General features: G+C 35.5%; 3 protein-coding genes across 3 annotated transcripts; 1 reads left to right on the top strand and 2 right to left on the bottom strand.

Annotated features, from left to right (window-relative positions):
* The first annotated feature begins 3,650 nt into the window (after positions 1-3,650).
* LOC111389165 (TLC domain-containing protein At5g14285-like) lies at positions 3,651-4,847 on the top strand. The gene has a single exon (XM_023014046.1). The coding sequence runs from the start codon at positions 3,921-3,923 to the stop codon at positions 4,659-4,661; it is 741 nt and encodes a 246-aa protein (XP_022869814.1). The 5' UTR covers positions 3,651-3,920; the 3' UTR covers positions 4,662-4,847.
* Positions 4,848-6,956: 2,109 nt separating this feature from the next.
* Positions 6,957-9,645, bottom strand: LOC111389167 (lysine histidine transporter 1-like). The gene is made up of 8 exons (XM_023014049.1): positions 9,450-9,645; positions 8,796-8,953; positions 8,318-8,701; positions 7,781-8,174; positions 7,597-7,702; positions 7,423-7,514; positions 7,278-7,346; positions 6,957-7,200 (listed from the first exon to the last, which is right to left on the bottom strand). Exons 1-8 carry the CDS (start codon positions 9,489-9,491, stop codon positions 7,102-7,104), a joined length of 1,344 nt encoding a protein of 447 aa, XP_022869817.1. The 5' UTR covers positions 9,492-9,645; the 3' UTR covers positions 6,957-7,101.
* Positions 9,646-13,400: 3,755 nt separating this feature from the next.
* Positions 13,401-15,688, bottom strand: LOC111389150. Its single transcript, XM_023014031.1, has 6 exons — positions 15,328-15,688; positions 15,063-15,139; positions 14,778-14,997; positions 14,573-14,658; positions 13,801-14,347; positions 13,401-13,546 (listed from the first exon to the last, which is right to left on the bottom strand). The coding sequence occupies exons 1-6, from the start codon at positions 15,686-15,688 to the stop codon at positions 13,401-13,403; spliced, it is 1,437 nt and encodes a 478-aa protein (XP_022869799.1).
* Positions 15,689-17,395: the final 1,707 nt, after the last annotated feature.

Here is a 17,395-nt window from a genome sequence, read left to right on the forward strand (position 1 = left end):
AAAATTTAACCTATTGTAATTTTTTATTCCTTTTCTTTTCAGGTGGGTTTTGTTATGCCGGTAGATGCATATGGTTGGGCGTTAAATAGAATCGTTTTGTTTGTGTTCTCATGTAATTTCGATGTCCATAGTTTTATTGCCTTATATTAGAAGTGGACAAAATGATATGACCTAACCAACAGAAAAAATTAATGGTTCTTGTTTCTTAGATTGAGTCCGAACTCAATTTTTATTATTTTATACATTTATTACAAATCAATGAATCACACCCAAAAAAACCAACTTTTAAAATTTTAAATATGAAATGGACAAAAATGTCATCTATCATGACATTTTACCTTATCACCTATAAGAGAAAAGCGATGAAACTTTAGATTTAAATTGTAATCATTTCTCTCATTTTCAATTTTAGACACACCCTCGCACTCCTTCGCCATAGCCATCGTCTACCGTCTCACTCATTAACTATTAGCGCCACCTGGATTACTGAAATTTAAGCCTCTAATTGAAGTCTCAACCTTCGACTCTTCTTCCTCAAAGATTCTCTCTCTTTTCTTTATTTTATATTTTATCGAGTAGTCACCACTTCGTGTCTTGAATGGAGTTGAGAGACAGTGAATATGTGTTTTTGAAATTTCTACGGGCTTTTGGTTATATTCATGATGGACGATGTTTAGATCCTCTTTTTTATTTTGGGTTTTAAAAAAATAAAAAAAAATCATTGATTTTATTATCAAAAGATCATTAGTTCATAGTTCGGTTTGATTCTTTTGGAACCGGAATCAAATTTAGCCATGACTACCTTTACTTTTTCCTGTAAAATGATGATATCCTATGTACAACACTGTGGCTTATTGGGCCAAATACCCCCAACACCGTGGGTTATTAATTGAAGGGAAATTTTCATAAGTGAAATTTCACACATTTCAAAATTAAGAAAACAAGTTTCAAACTTCAAAAATCAGATTTTTATTAAAATTTATTTATGTTTAATTAATTAAATATATTTATGTCACAGATTTATACAATTTGGTCACAAATTAACAATTTAATTAGTCGCTTATTATTTTTATGTCACAAATCAAAAATTTTATGTTACAAATTATTTTACGGTCACAATTCAGAAATTTTATAAGTTACAGTTTATTTATCAATCACAAATCAAAAAAATTTATGAGTCACGATTTATTCATTGATCACAAATCATGAATATTATAAATCACAGTTTATTATACAGTCACAAATTATCGATCACAGATTAATAATTTTTAGGTCACAGAGTATTTATTAGTCACAATGTCTATTATTTATTGGTCACATATTGTTTATTTGTCACAAATTAACCAATTTAATTGGTCACAGTTAATCAAATACTTTGTGACTAACACTTGTGACCACAACCATCGACCCAACCACGACCATCAAAACCACCACCGACCACCACTGCCAGATCCACCGAGCCAGACAGCACCTCCACCCACCTACACCACCAACAAACACCATCATAAACCTCTAATAATACCTAGCACCTCAGAAAACCCATCACCACTGCACCATACCCTCCACCCACCTTGCAACACCACCACAAACACCATCACCTCAAAAACATTGCTGCGCAACACCCCATCTTCACCTACCACACCTCCACCAGCACCTCCACCCATAGCGACGCCAACGGAGGCACGACGCCACCAACTCCAACCACAGAGATGTAACAATTTTTGAACAGATGCCCCAGTCTACAACCATTAACACCACATTCACCTACTGCCACATCGAATCGCCAACTACAACCATCGGACCACCATCTTTCCACAGTCATGAGTCGATTTCCACCACCACCATCACATCTACATCACCTCTAAAAATCAAAACCACTACCACCACCATCACATTCACCCTAGATATCCACCAAATTATTGACTGCAATCGTCGGGCTACCATCTTCCCTACAGTTGAGACTTGATTTCTTCGAGTTGTTGCTGTCGCCAAGATCTCCACGACCACCACTTGCTATGGTTCACAGTGCTGCTCGACCATGTTCCGATGGTTGCTTGTTTGGCGATGGTCGATTTGTGGGAGTGACCTTCGGCGACGGTGTTTCTAGCAAAGAGAGAGAGGCGAGAATAGAGAGAGAGGGGATTGAGAGTGAAATAATTAGGGTTTGAAAAATTGTTTTAATTTTAAATATATTAATTAATTAAAAAAATCTGATTTGTGAAATATTAAACATGGCATCTGATTTAAGAAATGTGAATTTCAAATCTATTAGAATCTGTAATTTCCACTTAATTGAATCAAATTTAGACCAATCCGAATTGGTCCACTATTATTAACTTAAAGTGGAAATTACATTATCCCTAATTCAAAGTTAAGATTTCAAGTTTTTTAATTCCAAAATAAAATAATAATACATTTTTTAAATATTAAACAATGAAGTTATGTAATTAAAAAAAATCCACAACCCACCCCTACATAGCCCTAAAATTCTCTCTATCTATCACTCCCGTCGTCTCTCCCTCTCATCCCATTCGTCGATGGCAAGGACCACCTCATGACGACACTGATTCGTCATCACAGGGTGCTTTTGTTGCTTGTCCTATGCCTCTTCTTAGAGTCATCTCAATGGGTATAGTTCGTTTTAGGGATTTTTTATTTTTATTTTTTTATTGTCCACAGCACCTTAGTGGTTGTGGTGTGGTGGATTTGTGGAGGCGTGGTGAATTTGTGGTTGTGGTGGGGTGGATTTTGTGGTTATGGTGGATTTGAGAAGGTTTGGTGGTTGGTCTGTTGTAGATGCAGCATCACGCGCACCACCTTAGTGATTGTGGTGTGATGGACTTGTGAAGGTCATGGCAGCGTGGTGAATTTGTGGTTGTGGTGTGGTGGATTTGTGAAGGTTTGGTGGTTGGTCTGCTATGGATTTGTGGAGGTCGTGGTTGGTCTGCCGTGGATTTGTGGAGGTCGTGTTGGCGACAACTGGTTTGGTGGTTGATCTGCTGTGGATTTGTGGAGGTAGTGTTGGCAACGATTTGGTGGTTGGTCTGCTGTGGATTTGTGGTTGTGGTGTGGTGGTGACGTTGGTGGTCGTGGTGCTATGGTGCATGGTTGTGGTGGGTGGAGTGAGATGTGGCAGTGGTGGTCCTGCGATGTTGTGAGTGTGACGGTGGCGATTATGCTACTGTGATGTTGTGGGTTTGTGGTGGTGGTTCTGTCGGGCAACGGCTTTGGTGACGTTTCGACTAATGACAGTGGTGAGGTGGTGGTCGCAAATGATTTGGTTAACTGTAACCATTAAATTGGTTAATCCATGATCAATAATAATATGTAACCAATAAAAATGATAAATTGTGATAAAAAATAATGCGTGACCTAAAAAATTATTACTTTGTGACGATAATTTGATAATTTGTGATTGTAGAATAGGTTGTGATTTAATTTTGAAATGTATGATACTTTCTTATTTATGAATTTTTCCCCAACTTAAATTCGTTAGACTTGGACCAATCAGAATAATACCCTTTTTGTTCGAATATTCGCGATTAGAATGTTATCGGGTTCGAATTCTATTGGGACTCGAAAACCAAATTATACGCAAACTAATTTCGTACACGTTACAAATTTGTAATAGTGACTATAAATACAACGTTAATTAGATTTCGGTGTCAACGTTTTCAAAAATCTGCGTGCGTGAATTGTGAAGAAGAAGAGACATTAGCCGCCATATTTCGTCGAAATCGACGAGATCTGCTGCCACCTACTGTTCACCAAATTTTGCCTTTTTCCTCCATTTTTTTTCACCGTTTCTTGTTTCTCTGTAAATATCTACTGTGAATTCAGAAATTTCCCATCTCCCAAAACCCTAAATTGGATATAACTCACATATTTTGCATCAATTGGAATTGGATTCCATTCTAATCATGGATAAACTCTCAATCACGAATTACCTGCCTTTGTTTTTCATCATGTATTTTATCCTTTACCTCAATGCCTACTTCATTCTTTTCCGGACCTGGACCCGGAAGCTCCGGCCCGAAGCTTCGAGCTGTATTATTTCCTTAGCTCATGGTACTCCAGCCGTGTTTTTAGCCTCCTACGCCATACTGTCCGACCCGACCCGAAACTTCGGTTCCCCTAACACCTCTTTTCAGAACCTTGTTCTTGAATACAGCATTGCATATTTCTTGATGGATCTTTTGCATTATTTCGTATTTTACCCCCGAGACATACTCTTCATAGGCCACCATTTACTCACTCTCTACGTGTTCATGACGTGTCGATACTTGGTTTATCACGGTGCATATGCGATCCTGGTGCTCTTGATTCTTGCGGAGGTCACGAGCTTATGCCAGAACGTGTGGACGCTGGCTAGTGCACGGAAATCAGAAGTGAAGTTTGCAGCTAAAGTGTATGATACGTTGTCCCTTCCGTTTTATGCTTTTTACTCTGTGATGAGAGGTTTGATGGGACCTTATTTTGTTTATCGAATGTTTGTGTTTTATCTGAGTGGGGTTGCGAATAATGTGATTCCTAAATGGGCTTGGATATCATGGATTTCTATTGTTGTGACGGCTATTTCTGTTAGCATATTGTGGATTTCAAATCTATGGATTGAGCTGTATAGTGGAAGGATGAAAAAGATCGAAAAGAAAATTAGATAGAAATAGAAAAATAGAATTTGGTGATTTTAGTTCCATTTGTGTAATATTCTAAAAGATAAATCAATGGAAGAACGTTTCTTTTCTGTTCATCTGCATCATGCACAATGATTGTTGAGTTATTGACATGTAATTATGGAATTATACCTTTTAAAGTTTATATAACATAACTGTTCTGCATTCTGCGCAGATGAATGTTTTTGTAGTTTGGTTGTAATGTACTTCTCAGATTGGTGTAGTGAATATTCAGTTGCCACTGTAGCTTATAAATTATAATAGACCAAGAATTTTTACTGATTACGATTGCCTTGAATGTTTTCGGGATTTGTCTCTTGATCATATACTAATTATCTTGTTTTCCAGTGGGTAAAATTTATTGTTAAGGTGGAAAGACTTTAGAAGAATTCGTAGTTATAGTCTTGCTTGTTTTGTAGTTTTCCATTTTAGGTTGTTATTCTAGTTATCACCGCTGACAGGACACAAAGCCTTGCTTCAATCTTGGGGCTGTGTACATGATTGTCATATTTTTGTATCCAACAAGGTAGTTCTTCATGGTCACAAAGTAGACAGATCAACTATCTTATGTTACTCGATTTAGGCTACTTTTGTACGCATCTTCTGGTTGGCTAAATGCTGAAGGACCGGATAGCTAGTCAAGAATATGGGATTTGCATTTATGTAAATTGCTCGATGCGAAGCTGAAAATATATATATGTTTGATGTAGTTTGAAAATAAAGGTAGCATATAAAACTAACAGAAACAGTTTATTTCTCACCGACTGGTTCTATGACATTTGAAATTCTGGTCTAACGCCTATCAGGCAGGAAATTACTAGGGTATGTATTATTGCTGTCTTATTCACTTTCTTTCGAACTTGCTTCTAATCAACTTGCGGAGATGCTCAAAGAGTGGAAGTGAGTGTTATTCGCTTGCACCTTGCAGTTTGTTGTTTCTTAGCCCTCCGGTAGGTAATAATATCATCAAAAGAAGGCTAAGTATGATTTAATGATGTAGTACAGTGGTATTTTCTGCACTGCCACCCCTAGGTTTGATGCCTAACAAATTGACAAGTTCGACTGACAAAAATAATCAAATAGAAGAATTAATGCTCAGAAAATGACACCAGCAACATAGCATTCGATGAAAACTAAATGTAACAAAATAAAATAAATATATACATCATTTCTTGAAAAACTAAACTGAGCATCATTAATTTTCAGGATGAAGTGTTCATCTAAACATCAAAGACCAACTCAAGTAACCATTTATTACCATTGTGTAAAATGCTCCCTAGTTAGCCAGTAGTCCTCTTTTATAGCATAACAAATTGAATATGGAAACTAATTAATATTTTGAAAATATTTTCCATTTTGATGACTGCAAAATAACAGAGTGGAAGGAGCAACACGTATGAGTATGATTTCAATGTATGTAGCTGTGAGAAATGAAATCTACTGATGCATGCATGATGCATGCACCCACTCGATAAAATTGTCCTGTCAGTTTTAGATTATCATTTCACTATCTGGTAATTGTGTCTTTATTGAGATGCTGCTATTTGGACCAACAGATAGATTCTTGACATCTGTGATTTTGACAGGAACAGTGTCTATATTTACAACATAGCCCTTAATTGAGCCCCTTTTTTTTGGGAAGAATGAATTTTTGAATAGTGTATGATGGGAAATGTATGGTTAAAAAATAAGGAAATGTTTTGAATTTGCATGTAATATTATTTTATTAAAAAACGTGTGGTTGAAATAATATTAAAACACTGCTGAAAAATGTATTTTTCCAAAAGAATAGAGCTCAAACAAGGGCATAGTATATAAATTCCTCACATTCCATTTCCAATTAGAATTTTGTTTATCAAGTAACCTATATAATTAGAGTATTGTAGTTTAGTATTTGTTCTGGGTAGCATACACATGACAGTTTTTCCTTTCTTTGCATTTATGGTTGAAATGATGTTAAAACACTGTTGAAAAATGTATTTTTCTAAAAGAATGGGACTCAAACAAGGGCATAGTATATAAATTCCTCACATTCCATTTCCAATTATAATTTTGTTTATCAAGTAACCTATATAATTCGAGTATTGCAGTTCAATAGTTGTTTTGGGTAGCATAGACATGACAGTTTTTCCTTTCTTTGCATTTATTCAACATAATCTTAAAGTTATGTTGTGTCGCCACTAAAAAAATGTATGCTTACCTTTAACAAGTAACATATATATTATTTGATCCACTAGTATATTCTGCGAAAATATATTACTATAAAGGGATCGTTGGATCATGAATGTATCATGCATATCATATTTCTGTTTTTTGTTATTTATGACATTTTTCATACAAAGTTGATACATACCCATATAAATAACCGTTCTTATGGATAAGATCAGACACCTGTTTTAGAGAACTTGTACACTATATGAGAAGATGCCTATGAGTAGAACTTGTAGTGTTTGGCTTGAAGTATAATCTGCCTTAGAGCGCCGATAGGTGCTACAACCATCAACAGAATGCCGAGAATGATGCAAATCTGGAAATCATAACGAGATAATTGAACAGATCTGGTATTAAACCCCAGAAGAAGAATTAAAGAAAAGTTATATATACCCAGTTGGTCCACCAAGATAGACTGAATTTCTTCGGTTTGTAGATTGCAAGCCACATGATACAGGGCAGCTGAAGGAATGTGTTAATAGTCAGTGTTATGCCTTCTACGCAATGCAATAATAAGATGCTGAAAAAAGCTGCTTACGAAGTATGTAGTTGGCGCAAAAGCAAAACCTCCAAAAAATCCTAGAAGACCACCGAAGAAAGGGAAGCTAATGGCAACAAACATTGTAAATCCTGTAACCGAAGAAAATGAACAAACTTGGATAAATCTGCAATAGAAGTACAACAGAAGAACCAGTAATAGCAGTTTACGTACCCACGTAGATATTCCTCGAAACAAAGCGTATATACCAACTTGGCTTGAATTTTAGTTTCTTATAAAGCACAGTTTCTATCATGTCAAAAACTGGCATTGCATAGATCTGCATTAAATCGAAATTACAAAAGATTCTCTCTCTCTCAGAGGAACAAATTTGAAAAAAATAAAGAATTCAATTCACCTGATAACTCCCAATAACGTGAACCACAACAAACATGTTAGCCATGGCGATGAGCCATACGGGTTTCTCTAAAGTGATAAGAATGTTGTCCTCGACTTTATTACCAAACATCCAGTACCCAATAAGAGCCACTGGGAAGTAGCACAATGCAACAACTACATAAGCAACAATCACTCCCCTCCACATAGGAACCTTAGAGGGCTTCTCTGGTGTAGAAGGAATTGTAGCTTGAATTTCCAACACCACATTATGACCAGCATAAGCAAAAGCTACATTGCCCAATGCACTGAAGAAGTTGAAAACGGTTCCTGCTGTAGTCGTTGCTTTATATCCATATTGCACATCTTTCTGCACGCCCTTATCCACTGAAGCCCCCCAGGCAATTGTAGAGTAACTTCATAGCAAAACATATATAAGCAGCAGACCAGGATGCAAGTTTTTGCTTCTTTATTTTTTATTTTTTTTTTCACTCTACAAGTTTAACATGATGTAAGACATGTTTTGGAATAATGAAGGATGAAATTTCGTAAAATTTACCTCAAAGACATGACTGCAGCTGCCAAAGACACGCCTGAGATTGAATTAAAATTGGGTAGATGGGAGAGCACAAAATGGACAGAAGAAAAGATCATTATGAAATAGGTGAGCTTAATCTCTTTGCAGTCTGCGCATACCAAGTCATGAAATTTTTTTAGCGATGTTCCTCCAGTTACCATGTAGACTATGTCCACTCCAACTTCGACAATTAGCTGTTGAGGCACCACGATCCACAGACCGAGCTTTTCACCAAAAGCATGCTGACCGAGCTCGTGGTATCTATCAAAACGCTTTCCCGGAACCATCTCATGCATCTCAACCATTTGCCACAGTGTGTATAAAGTGACGATCCAAGATATGATAAGCACTGTTACTCCCGGACCCCTGAACATGTGAACAAAACGTAAAGATAAGGGAACTTTTATTATATCAGCCGACTTCTACTCCAAAAGTTTAATGCTATTGAAGGGAACTTTACCAGCCTAGCTCTGCCATTGCATAAGGGAGACTAAGGACTCCAGCTCCAACCATGGCAGTGACATTGTGAAAAGATGAATACCACCATTTTGCATTCCTCGACGAAGTAATTGGTAGCCAGGCGTCTATGGCCTTCTCCTCTGCAGTTCGCTCATCCACCTACAAATTTAGTGATTGAGTATGTGGCTGTGGCTCGTAAATGATCAAAGTTTCATCTTTGTGTGTTTCTGGTGATTATATATATCTGGATAAATTATCTGATAGTTTGTCTTGTAACAACAGATTATAGATCTAACAGAAAGTAGTATGTGTACCCAGAATAGAATAAGGAGCCTATTGTCATACGTTGAATGGAGACCTTATAACTTTCGATGAGGTTGCCGGAATGAATATTCTACAATTTTTCCTTTCCATTATCCATTAAAAATCTACTACTAATTAAATAATAAGAATTTCACTAGCAGAGAAAATAATTTGAGGAATTGTCTCATGGTTTATGAAGTCAGTGATGTATATGCATATTCAACCAACCAAACTTGATCAACATTTCTTTCTTCCTCAGTCGAAAAATGGAATTTACATCCTATATCATCTGTAATGACACACACAGGGAAATATAGTCAACGCACACACATGGGGAGAGAGAGAGAGAGACCTTGGAGTGGTACTTGTCATCATCAGGGCCTTGAGTTCCCATGGAAATAAAGTCAAAATAACTGAGAATACAAAACCCAAAAGGAACCTCCTCGTGAGTCGTATATATAATGAAATGCAGAGTCTCCAGTAAGGAAGAGAGGAGGAAGATGAGATTGACGACGACTTTTTGTTCGACTTAATACCATTTTTCTTCGCATTATTCTGACTAATAATTTACAGCATAGCCCTTGTCTGAGCCACATTATTTTTATAAGAATGCATTTTTGAATAGTGTATTGACGGCTCAACGTATCATGCATCTCATTTTTATCTAATTTTTGTTATTTTTATTTTAAAACAATCAAAAAAAAAATGAACAACATAATTAATTGAATACCACAACTTTAAACTAGTGGAAAGAATTTTTTAGGATGACTGAATATGAAGTTTCCCAATTTAAATGTCCCAATGGTCAGTGAACTTATGTTTATGTCTTATATTGCTCGCTGAAATTTAAAATGTCGAGTTTTGGTTACTAAAATTTATCAAAACGTTGGAGTTACCCACTACCATAACATCCGTTTCAATTCTTTAACTCATCAAAACAATGGACATTTAGTGAGTAATTGAAGATATTTTTCAAAGTTTGGTGAGCAATCGAAAACATAACAATTTTTTAAGGATGTGACTGGACGCCATATGTATATTCCTTTAGCCACGTCACTAATCCGTTAAAGAATTGGAATGATAGTGAGTAATGTCTAATATTTTGATAAGTTTTAGTGACCAAAACTCGATATCTTACACTTCTATTAAAAATCAAGACATAGACATAAGTTCAATGACTGTTGAGACAATTAACTCAAGTTTTCACGTTTGTCATCTATCAAATGCAAACAGCAAAATTTGGGTTCAACGATGGACAATTGATACGTGCTCGCATAAAATCATCTTAGTCAAATTAAGAGATTTATAGAGCTAGTTAACTCTTGTATCTTTAACATTACTAGTAGTAAGCACGTGCGTTGCACATCTTATGTATGGAATAAATGATATGCGTATTATTATTAAAGTAAGGTAATAGCTAATGTTAAATAAAAAATTAATATATATATATATATATACACACACACACACACACACACACACACATATATATATACATCATATATATATGTATATGTATATATACATATATATAATTTTATGAAATTACATATATAATGTGAAAATGTTGAATATATTGAAATTTAATGTTTTGTTTGCTTATTTGTTTATGCTAGACATTGGTTGGACCATATTTTCAACCATTGTAGCGACATCAACTAGCTTTTGGTATAGACGGACATGAAGAAGAATCGAATTAAGAGATGTACACTTGACTGAGTTTAAAATGTTTATTTACAAGAAAACTAAAGATATATAAATGATTTTAGAAATAAAAAATTACTTATTTTATCTGTAACATAACATTTTTACCTGAACAAATAAAAAAAAAAACAAACAAATATTATCTAAACACTTTTAGAAACAAAAAATTACTTACTAATCATGCTCGTCGTATTAATTCATGGCATTTATTTTAAACTAAAAGCCAAAGTTACACTCAAAATAGATATAGAAATGAGAAAATCTTGAAACAAAAGTTTTCTTTTGAATGGAATTTAATACACGTGCAGGAATAAAAATTATCTCTTTAAATGTATCGAGATAAAAATCTTTTTCTTTTCTTTATATTTTTATATCTAATAAGTAATTGAATTACCATCAATTTTTATGATTATACAAAAATGAACATGCAATAGTAAGAAAATATCAATATTATATTACTTAGTTTTAGAACACATAATATTAATTTTTATTAATATTTAAAATTTTGGTTTTAGTAAAAAATGTGTAATTGAGATGCGAAGTTTTTGTTTAGTGGGGTGGATACAAATATGGGAAGGGTAAGTAACTCCTAATTATTAAGAGTAATTAGTAAGGTTTTTAGGATTAATAGATAATTTCTCCCATCTTCGACTCTTTCCCTCTTAACTGTTGATTACATTTAAGCAAAATTTTTTTATTGTCATCTGTATTTAAATAGTTATATTATCTAACATATTAATTAAAAGTGCAATTTGTAATCTTCGTATGCAAATGCTAACAATGTTATATAAGGACAAAATGGTAAATTGATCATTTCTCATTTATCTCCACATTTTATTTTTATATATATTGTAATTATAATATAATTATATAAGTAGGTGAATGTTGATATATATATATATATATATATATATATATATTAATTACAATTCATGTAGTCTTCTTTTAAATATAGAGTTTATTTTTATGGAGTACTCATAATTTTATATCAATTCAATTAAATTTAATCACTTCAAATCAAAAATCCTCTACATGTATAATTATATTAAAACTATAATAAATATTATTTTATATTGTAATTAATCTACCATTATATTAATGCAACCTTTAATATATTTTATTATATAATTATAATAAAATTACATCTATATATGTGAGCTTCGATTTTAAGTAGTAAAACTTAATTTAAATAATGTAATTAAACTTAATTTGATTAATGTTAGAATTTGATAGAATATAATTTCTGTTGTCATTAATTGAATGAATATGTTACAACCTTTTTATAATGAAAGAAAACGTGTATATATCTATTCTAGGAAAGGATATCATTATGGAATAAAATAATGCAATTGACAAGGAAAGAAATCTTCCTAAATTTGTAATTATTCAATATGCCCCCTCAAGTTGGAGCATGGAGATCCATAATGCCCAACTTGCGAGTGAAATGATGAAAAAGATCCTTGCCAAGAGCTTTGGTAAAAATGTCAGTTAATTGGACCTTGGCGGACACGTGTGTAGGAAGAATGAGTCCAGGCTGAAATTTTTCACGGTCGGAATTGCAATCAATTTCAATGTGTTTGGTGCGTTCATGAAACATAGGATTGAGAGTGATGTGCAGAGCAGCCTCATTGTCATAAAAGAGCAAGATACGCTGAGGATGTGGAACTGCGAGGTCATGTAACAGAGACTTGAGCCAAACTAGTTCGCATGTGGTTATAGCCATTGCACGGTATTCAGCTTTAGCAGAGGAGCGATAAACAATTGATTGCTTCTTTGTGTGAAAAAACCAATAGTGGAGTGACGAGTAGTAGGACAACTCGCCCAAATCCCAATTAGAATATGAGTATGCAGTAAGTCAAAAATCACATTGTGCAGAATAAAAAAAAGACCATGTCCTGGAGTGCCCTTTAGGTATCATAGAACATGGAGAGTAGCTCGAAAATGAGGGTCCCGAGGACTTTGCATGAATTGGCTTAACATGTTGATGGAGAAGGAGATGTCCAGATGAGTGATAGTGAGGTATAGAAGGAGGCCCACCAGCTGACGATATATTCCGGGATCAGAAAGTAAGTTACCATCATCAGGGTTGAGTTTCTAATTTTGGTCCATGGGAAAAGAAGCAGGCCATGATCCCAGATTACCAGAGTTAGTAAAAATGTCCAATGCATATTTTCTCTGATTAATAAAAATTCCAGATGGAGAATGAGCGACTTCGTGACCAAGAAAATATTTCATGGTGCCCAAATCCTTTATTTTAAAAGGTCATCAAGATATTTTTTTAGAACAGTGATGGCAAAGAGATCATTTCCTGCAACCAAAATGTCGTCAACATAAACTAAAACCACAGTGAGAGATGAGCCAATAGTCCGAGTGAAAAGTGAGTGTCAGCTGCAGACTGAGTAAAACCATCGGACAACAGTACAGAGGAAAGCTTCGAGTACCAATTTCGAGATGCTTGCTTAAGAACATAGAGAGACTTAAGTAAACGACAGACACGAGTCTCCTCTTGTTGACCATACCCAGGAGGTAGCGTCATATAGACCTCCTCTTCCAAATTACCATGAAGGAAAGCATTATTAATGTCAAGTTGATGAAGATGCTAATTACGGGCTACTGCAATGGCCAAGACACAATAAACAGTAACAAGTTTAGTCACCGGTGCAAAGGTGTCACGATTATCAAGACCCTCTACCTGAGTGTAGTCCTTAGCCACCAACCGAGCCTTATGGTGTTCAATGGAACCATCTGCATGGAGTTTAGTTTTGAAGACCCACTTACAGCCAATAGGTTTCTTGTCAAGAGGAAGAGGAGTAAGAAGTCAAGTATTATTAGCTTCAAGGGCTTGAATCTCAGCTTGCATGCATCACGCCAATGGGAATGTTTGACAGCTTGAAAATATCGAGTGGGGTCAGAGGTTTGGGATAAGGCAAAAAGAAAGGCAAAATGAGCAAGTGTAAATTTATGATAAGAAACAAAATGAGATAAGGGATGAGTAGTACCTGAAGCTGCAATGAGGGCAATGAAGGGCGTAACGGATGAAGACGATGGCAGGGTAGGGCAAATGTAGTCAGCAAGATGAGAGAAATGCTGGATAGTGTGACGAGGACAAATGGGAAGAATAGAGGGCTTAAAGATGGGAGGAGGTGGAGAGGATGGTGGAAAGGGTGGCGCTGGGTGTGGAAAAGGATCGGGGAAGGGGAGAGGTAAGACCAGGGATGATGGGGAAGAGGGAGAATGCAGTTGAAAAGGAAAGACATGTTCGAGAAAGGTGACATCCCAAGATGTTAAAAGTTTCTTGTCCTCTAAGTCATAAACATGGTATGCACTATAAGAAGACGGATAACCGAGGAAGACATAGGGATGGGCACGGGATTGAAACTTATCACGGTGAGCAGAATTGGTGTGGGCATAGCATAGGCAACCAAACACACGTAAATGATCATAACGTGGTGGGGTGTGATAAAGATGCTCAAAAAGAGAAATATTTTGGAGAGAGGACGAAAGAGTGCGATTGATGAGATAAGTGGCCGTGAGAACACATTCACCCTAAAAAGTAAGGAGAAGGTGTGCTTGAAAGCGTAGACACCGAGCCACATTTAAGATATGACAGTGTTTGTGCTCGACAATACCATTTTGTTGTGGGGTTTTCAGCAAGTGAACTCATGGAGGGTTCCTTGCTCAGAGAAAAATTCTTGAGTAGTGTGAGTAAGGAATTTTTTACCATTTGTCAGTGCGTATGTAGCGTATTTTGGAGTTAAATTGGGTATAGACCATAGAAAAAAAGGAACGAAGACAAGTGAAAGTTTCGGATTTGAAATGCATTAAGTACAACCATATGACCAGACTATATTCATCAACTATAGTTAAAAAATAATGTGTACTAGAAAGAGAGGCAATGTGATAACCACCCCAAATGTCACGAAACATGCGACCAAAAGGCATCAAACTTTTATTAGAAATTGATTGAAAAAGCAACCGTGTATGTTTTCCATGAGTACATATATCACAATGATCAATATTGGGAGGACGAGAAATAAATTGGGAACATTATGTAAAGAGGGGTGACCCAAACTTTGATGCCAAGTGTCAAAAGAGACAGGACTAGATGCTTGGAGAGTGGTCGCTGGAGCATGCCTAAAGTAGTACAATCTATTAAGCTCATCGCCCACACCAATCAGCATCTTCGTGGTTAGGTCCTGAAAAGTGCAGGAAGTGGGAAGAAAGATATGACACAATTAATGGATTTTGTTAATTGGCTAACGGATAATAAACTAAGTTTGAAATCAGGAACCGATAAAACATTAGAAAGATTTAAATTAGGAGATAAAGAAAAATCACCTATGGAAGATATATTGGCATGTGTACCCGTAGGTAAAGTTACAAAAGGGGGCAACTAGCAGTTGTTATATTCTTAAGGTGGGAAGATGCAATATGGTGGGTTGCACCAATAACTATTACCCAAGGGGATCGATTAGAAGAAAAATGGGAAAAATTTGGGGAAAAATTGGAATGGCCGAGGGACTCACCTGTGAAGGCCATGGCTGGAGGTTTTAAGAGTTCCATCAATTGGTTATATTGCTCGATAGAGAGGCCATGGGTGGCACTCGTGGTGGAGGTCTGGTCGACGGCGACTTGGTGCACCGCCGGAAAAGAAGAACGAGCAACCCGAGGTGAACTTCGTGGTGGAGGCTTGTTCTTTGAAGGCCACCAATCTGGGTATCCCAAAATCTCGAAGCATTTGTCACGAGTGTGACCCGATTTACCACATTCTTCACAATTGGATGTCCTATCGGTCGAACGTGATGGGGATGGGAGGTGGCCCGCTACTGTAAGCGAGCGAGCAAAGCTAAAATCTCCGATCGAGAGGTGGTTGATTGGACCAATCATTGGGTCTCTTCTTGATGTAGAATGGCGTAACAACGGCCAATTGACGGGAGTGGGTCCATAGCCAGAATCTGTGATCGAAGTTGTTGGAAGCTATCATTTAGGCCCGTGAGAAATTGGTAGATTCGATCAGATTCCTAGATCTCAGAAAGTGATTTAGATGCACCGCAAGTACACGAAACTATGGGTTGTAGAGAAACTAATACATCCCATAATTCTGTCAACCGTCCATAGTAAGTAGTGATTGATTGTTGTTCTTGATGGAGGTTCGCAAAGTCTCGTTTCAGTCGGAATATTTTGGTGCGGTTGCTTTGCAGGAAACAGGTTTCTAATTCAACCCATAAATCATTTGGTGCGTCACAATATAGGAAGCTACCTATGAGAGATCAATCGAAAAAATAGAGGAACCAAGACATTATCATGTCACAACATCTGTCCCAAAGAAGAGGGGCAGCAGTATCATTGGTTGGTCGTTTGATAGTGCCAAGAACGAAACCCAATTTGTTCTTGGCAGTAAGTGCACGGGTTATTGCTCAGCGTCAGGCAGGGTAGTTATCGCTATTGAGAGGTACATTGACAAGAAATTGATTGGGTTGGTCAGATAAATGTAAATAGTATGGGGAGTTAGCATCGGTGAGGGATTTCAAAACATCAGGGGCGGCTGTATGTGTGGTTAAATCTGCCATGGTGAAGGTATGGATCGTTTAAACCTTCGACTTTGATACCCTGTTAGAATTTGATAGAATATAATTTGTGAATGAAGAATTCCTTTTCATTAATTGAATGAATATGCTGTTAGAATTTGATAGAATATAATTTGTGAATGAAGAATTCCATTTCATTAATTGAATGAATATGTTACAACCTTTTTATAATGAAAGAAAACGTGTATATATCTAATCTAGGAAAGGATATCATTATGTAACAAAATAATGCAATTGACAAGGAAATAAATCTTCCAAAATATGTAATTATTCAATAATTAATGTAAAATTCTAAATACTCCAATATAAAACAATGAGCATTACACTTATCACTTAAATGGATATCAAATGAAGTTAAATTAAATTATATTTATTGGTACCATATTAAATATATACAGGTAGAATATATATATATAAAATTGGTATTCAAAAATTTTTCTTCAATCCACACTTTTAATGTATTGTAGATATGTTTGTACTTTGTGTGTAATTACCTTAACTATCAACTAACAATTATTGTTAAGTTAATGATTTTTTTATATTAAATAATTTGAGTAATATTGTAACACCTATACCTTTTACTTTCACGATCTTCACAATACATATATCAAATATTTTTAATTTCTTAAATGAATAAATTTCTTGCTCATATTTTTTATTTTTTAAATTTTATGAGTCAAGGTTATTTATTAATTGTGGCAGCTGTCCGTGTCATGACCAACATATCAAAGTAGATTAGACAGTGCGCAAAAATGGGAATTTATATTGGATATTGACTTTTGATGAAAAATTCTTAGAAATTTTCCACCATTTTTTTCTAATGATCAACTAAATTAATAAAAAATATATACATTCATTCATTATCCCGTCTCTCTCCTCTATCTCAATGATGGCACCAATCCTAGGAATAAATATTTTTTTCTTGAATCATGCGAAAGAGTAATTCGCAGTTTACAAATATTCTATGTTCTATACAATTATTTCGTGAGAAATAAAAATTTATGAT

The sequence above is a fragment of the Olea europaea genome, unplaced genomic scaffold, assembly GCF_002742605.1.
Source record: "Olea europaea var. sylvestris unplaced genomic scaffold, O_europaea_v1 scaffold567, whole genome shotgun sequence".
In the NCBI taxonomy this organism is placed as follows: domain Eukaryota; kingdom Viridiplantae; phylum Streptophyta; class Magnoliopsida; order Lamiales; family Oleaceae; genus Olea; species Olea europaea.

Coding starts and splice junctions, on each gene's coding strand:
- LOC111389165 (XM_023014046.1), top strand. CDS start 3,921: ATGGATAAACTCTCAATCACGAATTACCTGCCTTTGTTTTTCATCATG.
- LOC111389167 (XM_023014049.1), bottom strand. CDS start 9,491: ATGGGAACTCAAGGCCCTGATGATGACAAGTACCACTCCAAG. Junction 8,702..8,795: donor GCAATGGCAGAGCTAGGCTG/GTAAAGTTCCCT, acceptor TCACATGTTCAG/GGGTCCGGGAGTAACAGTGC. Junction 7,347..7,422: donor TTGCGCCAACTACATACTTC/GTAAGCAGCTTT, acceptor ACATTCCTTCAG/CTGCCCTGTATCATGTGGCT.
- LOC111389150 (XM_023014031.1), bottom strand. CDS start 15,688: ATGATTGGTCCAATCAACCACCTCTCGATCGGAGATTTTAGCTTTGCT. Junction 15,140..15,327: donor TCCAGCCATGGCCTTCACAG/GTGAGTCCCTCG, acceptor TATCTTCCATAG/GTGATTTTTCTTTATCTCCT. Junction 14,659..14,777: donor ACTCATGGAAAACATACACG/GTTGCTTTTTCA, acceptor TTTTAACTATAG/TTGATGAATATAGTCTGGTC.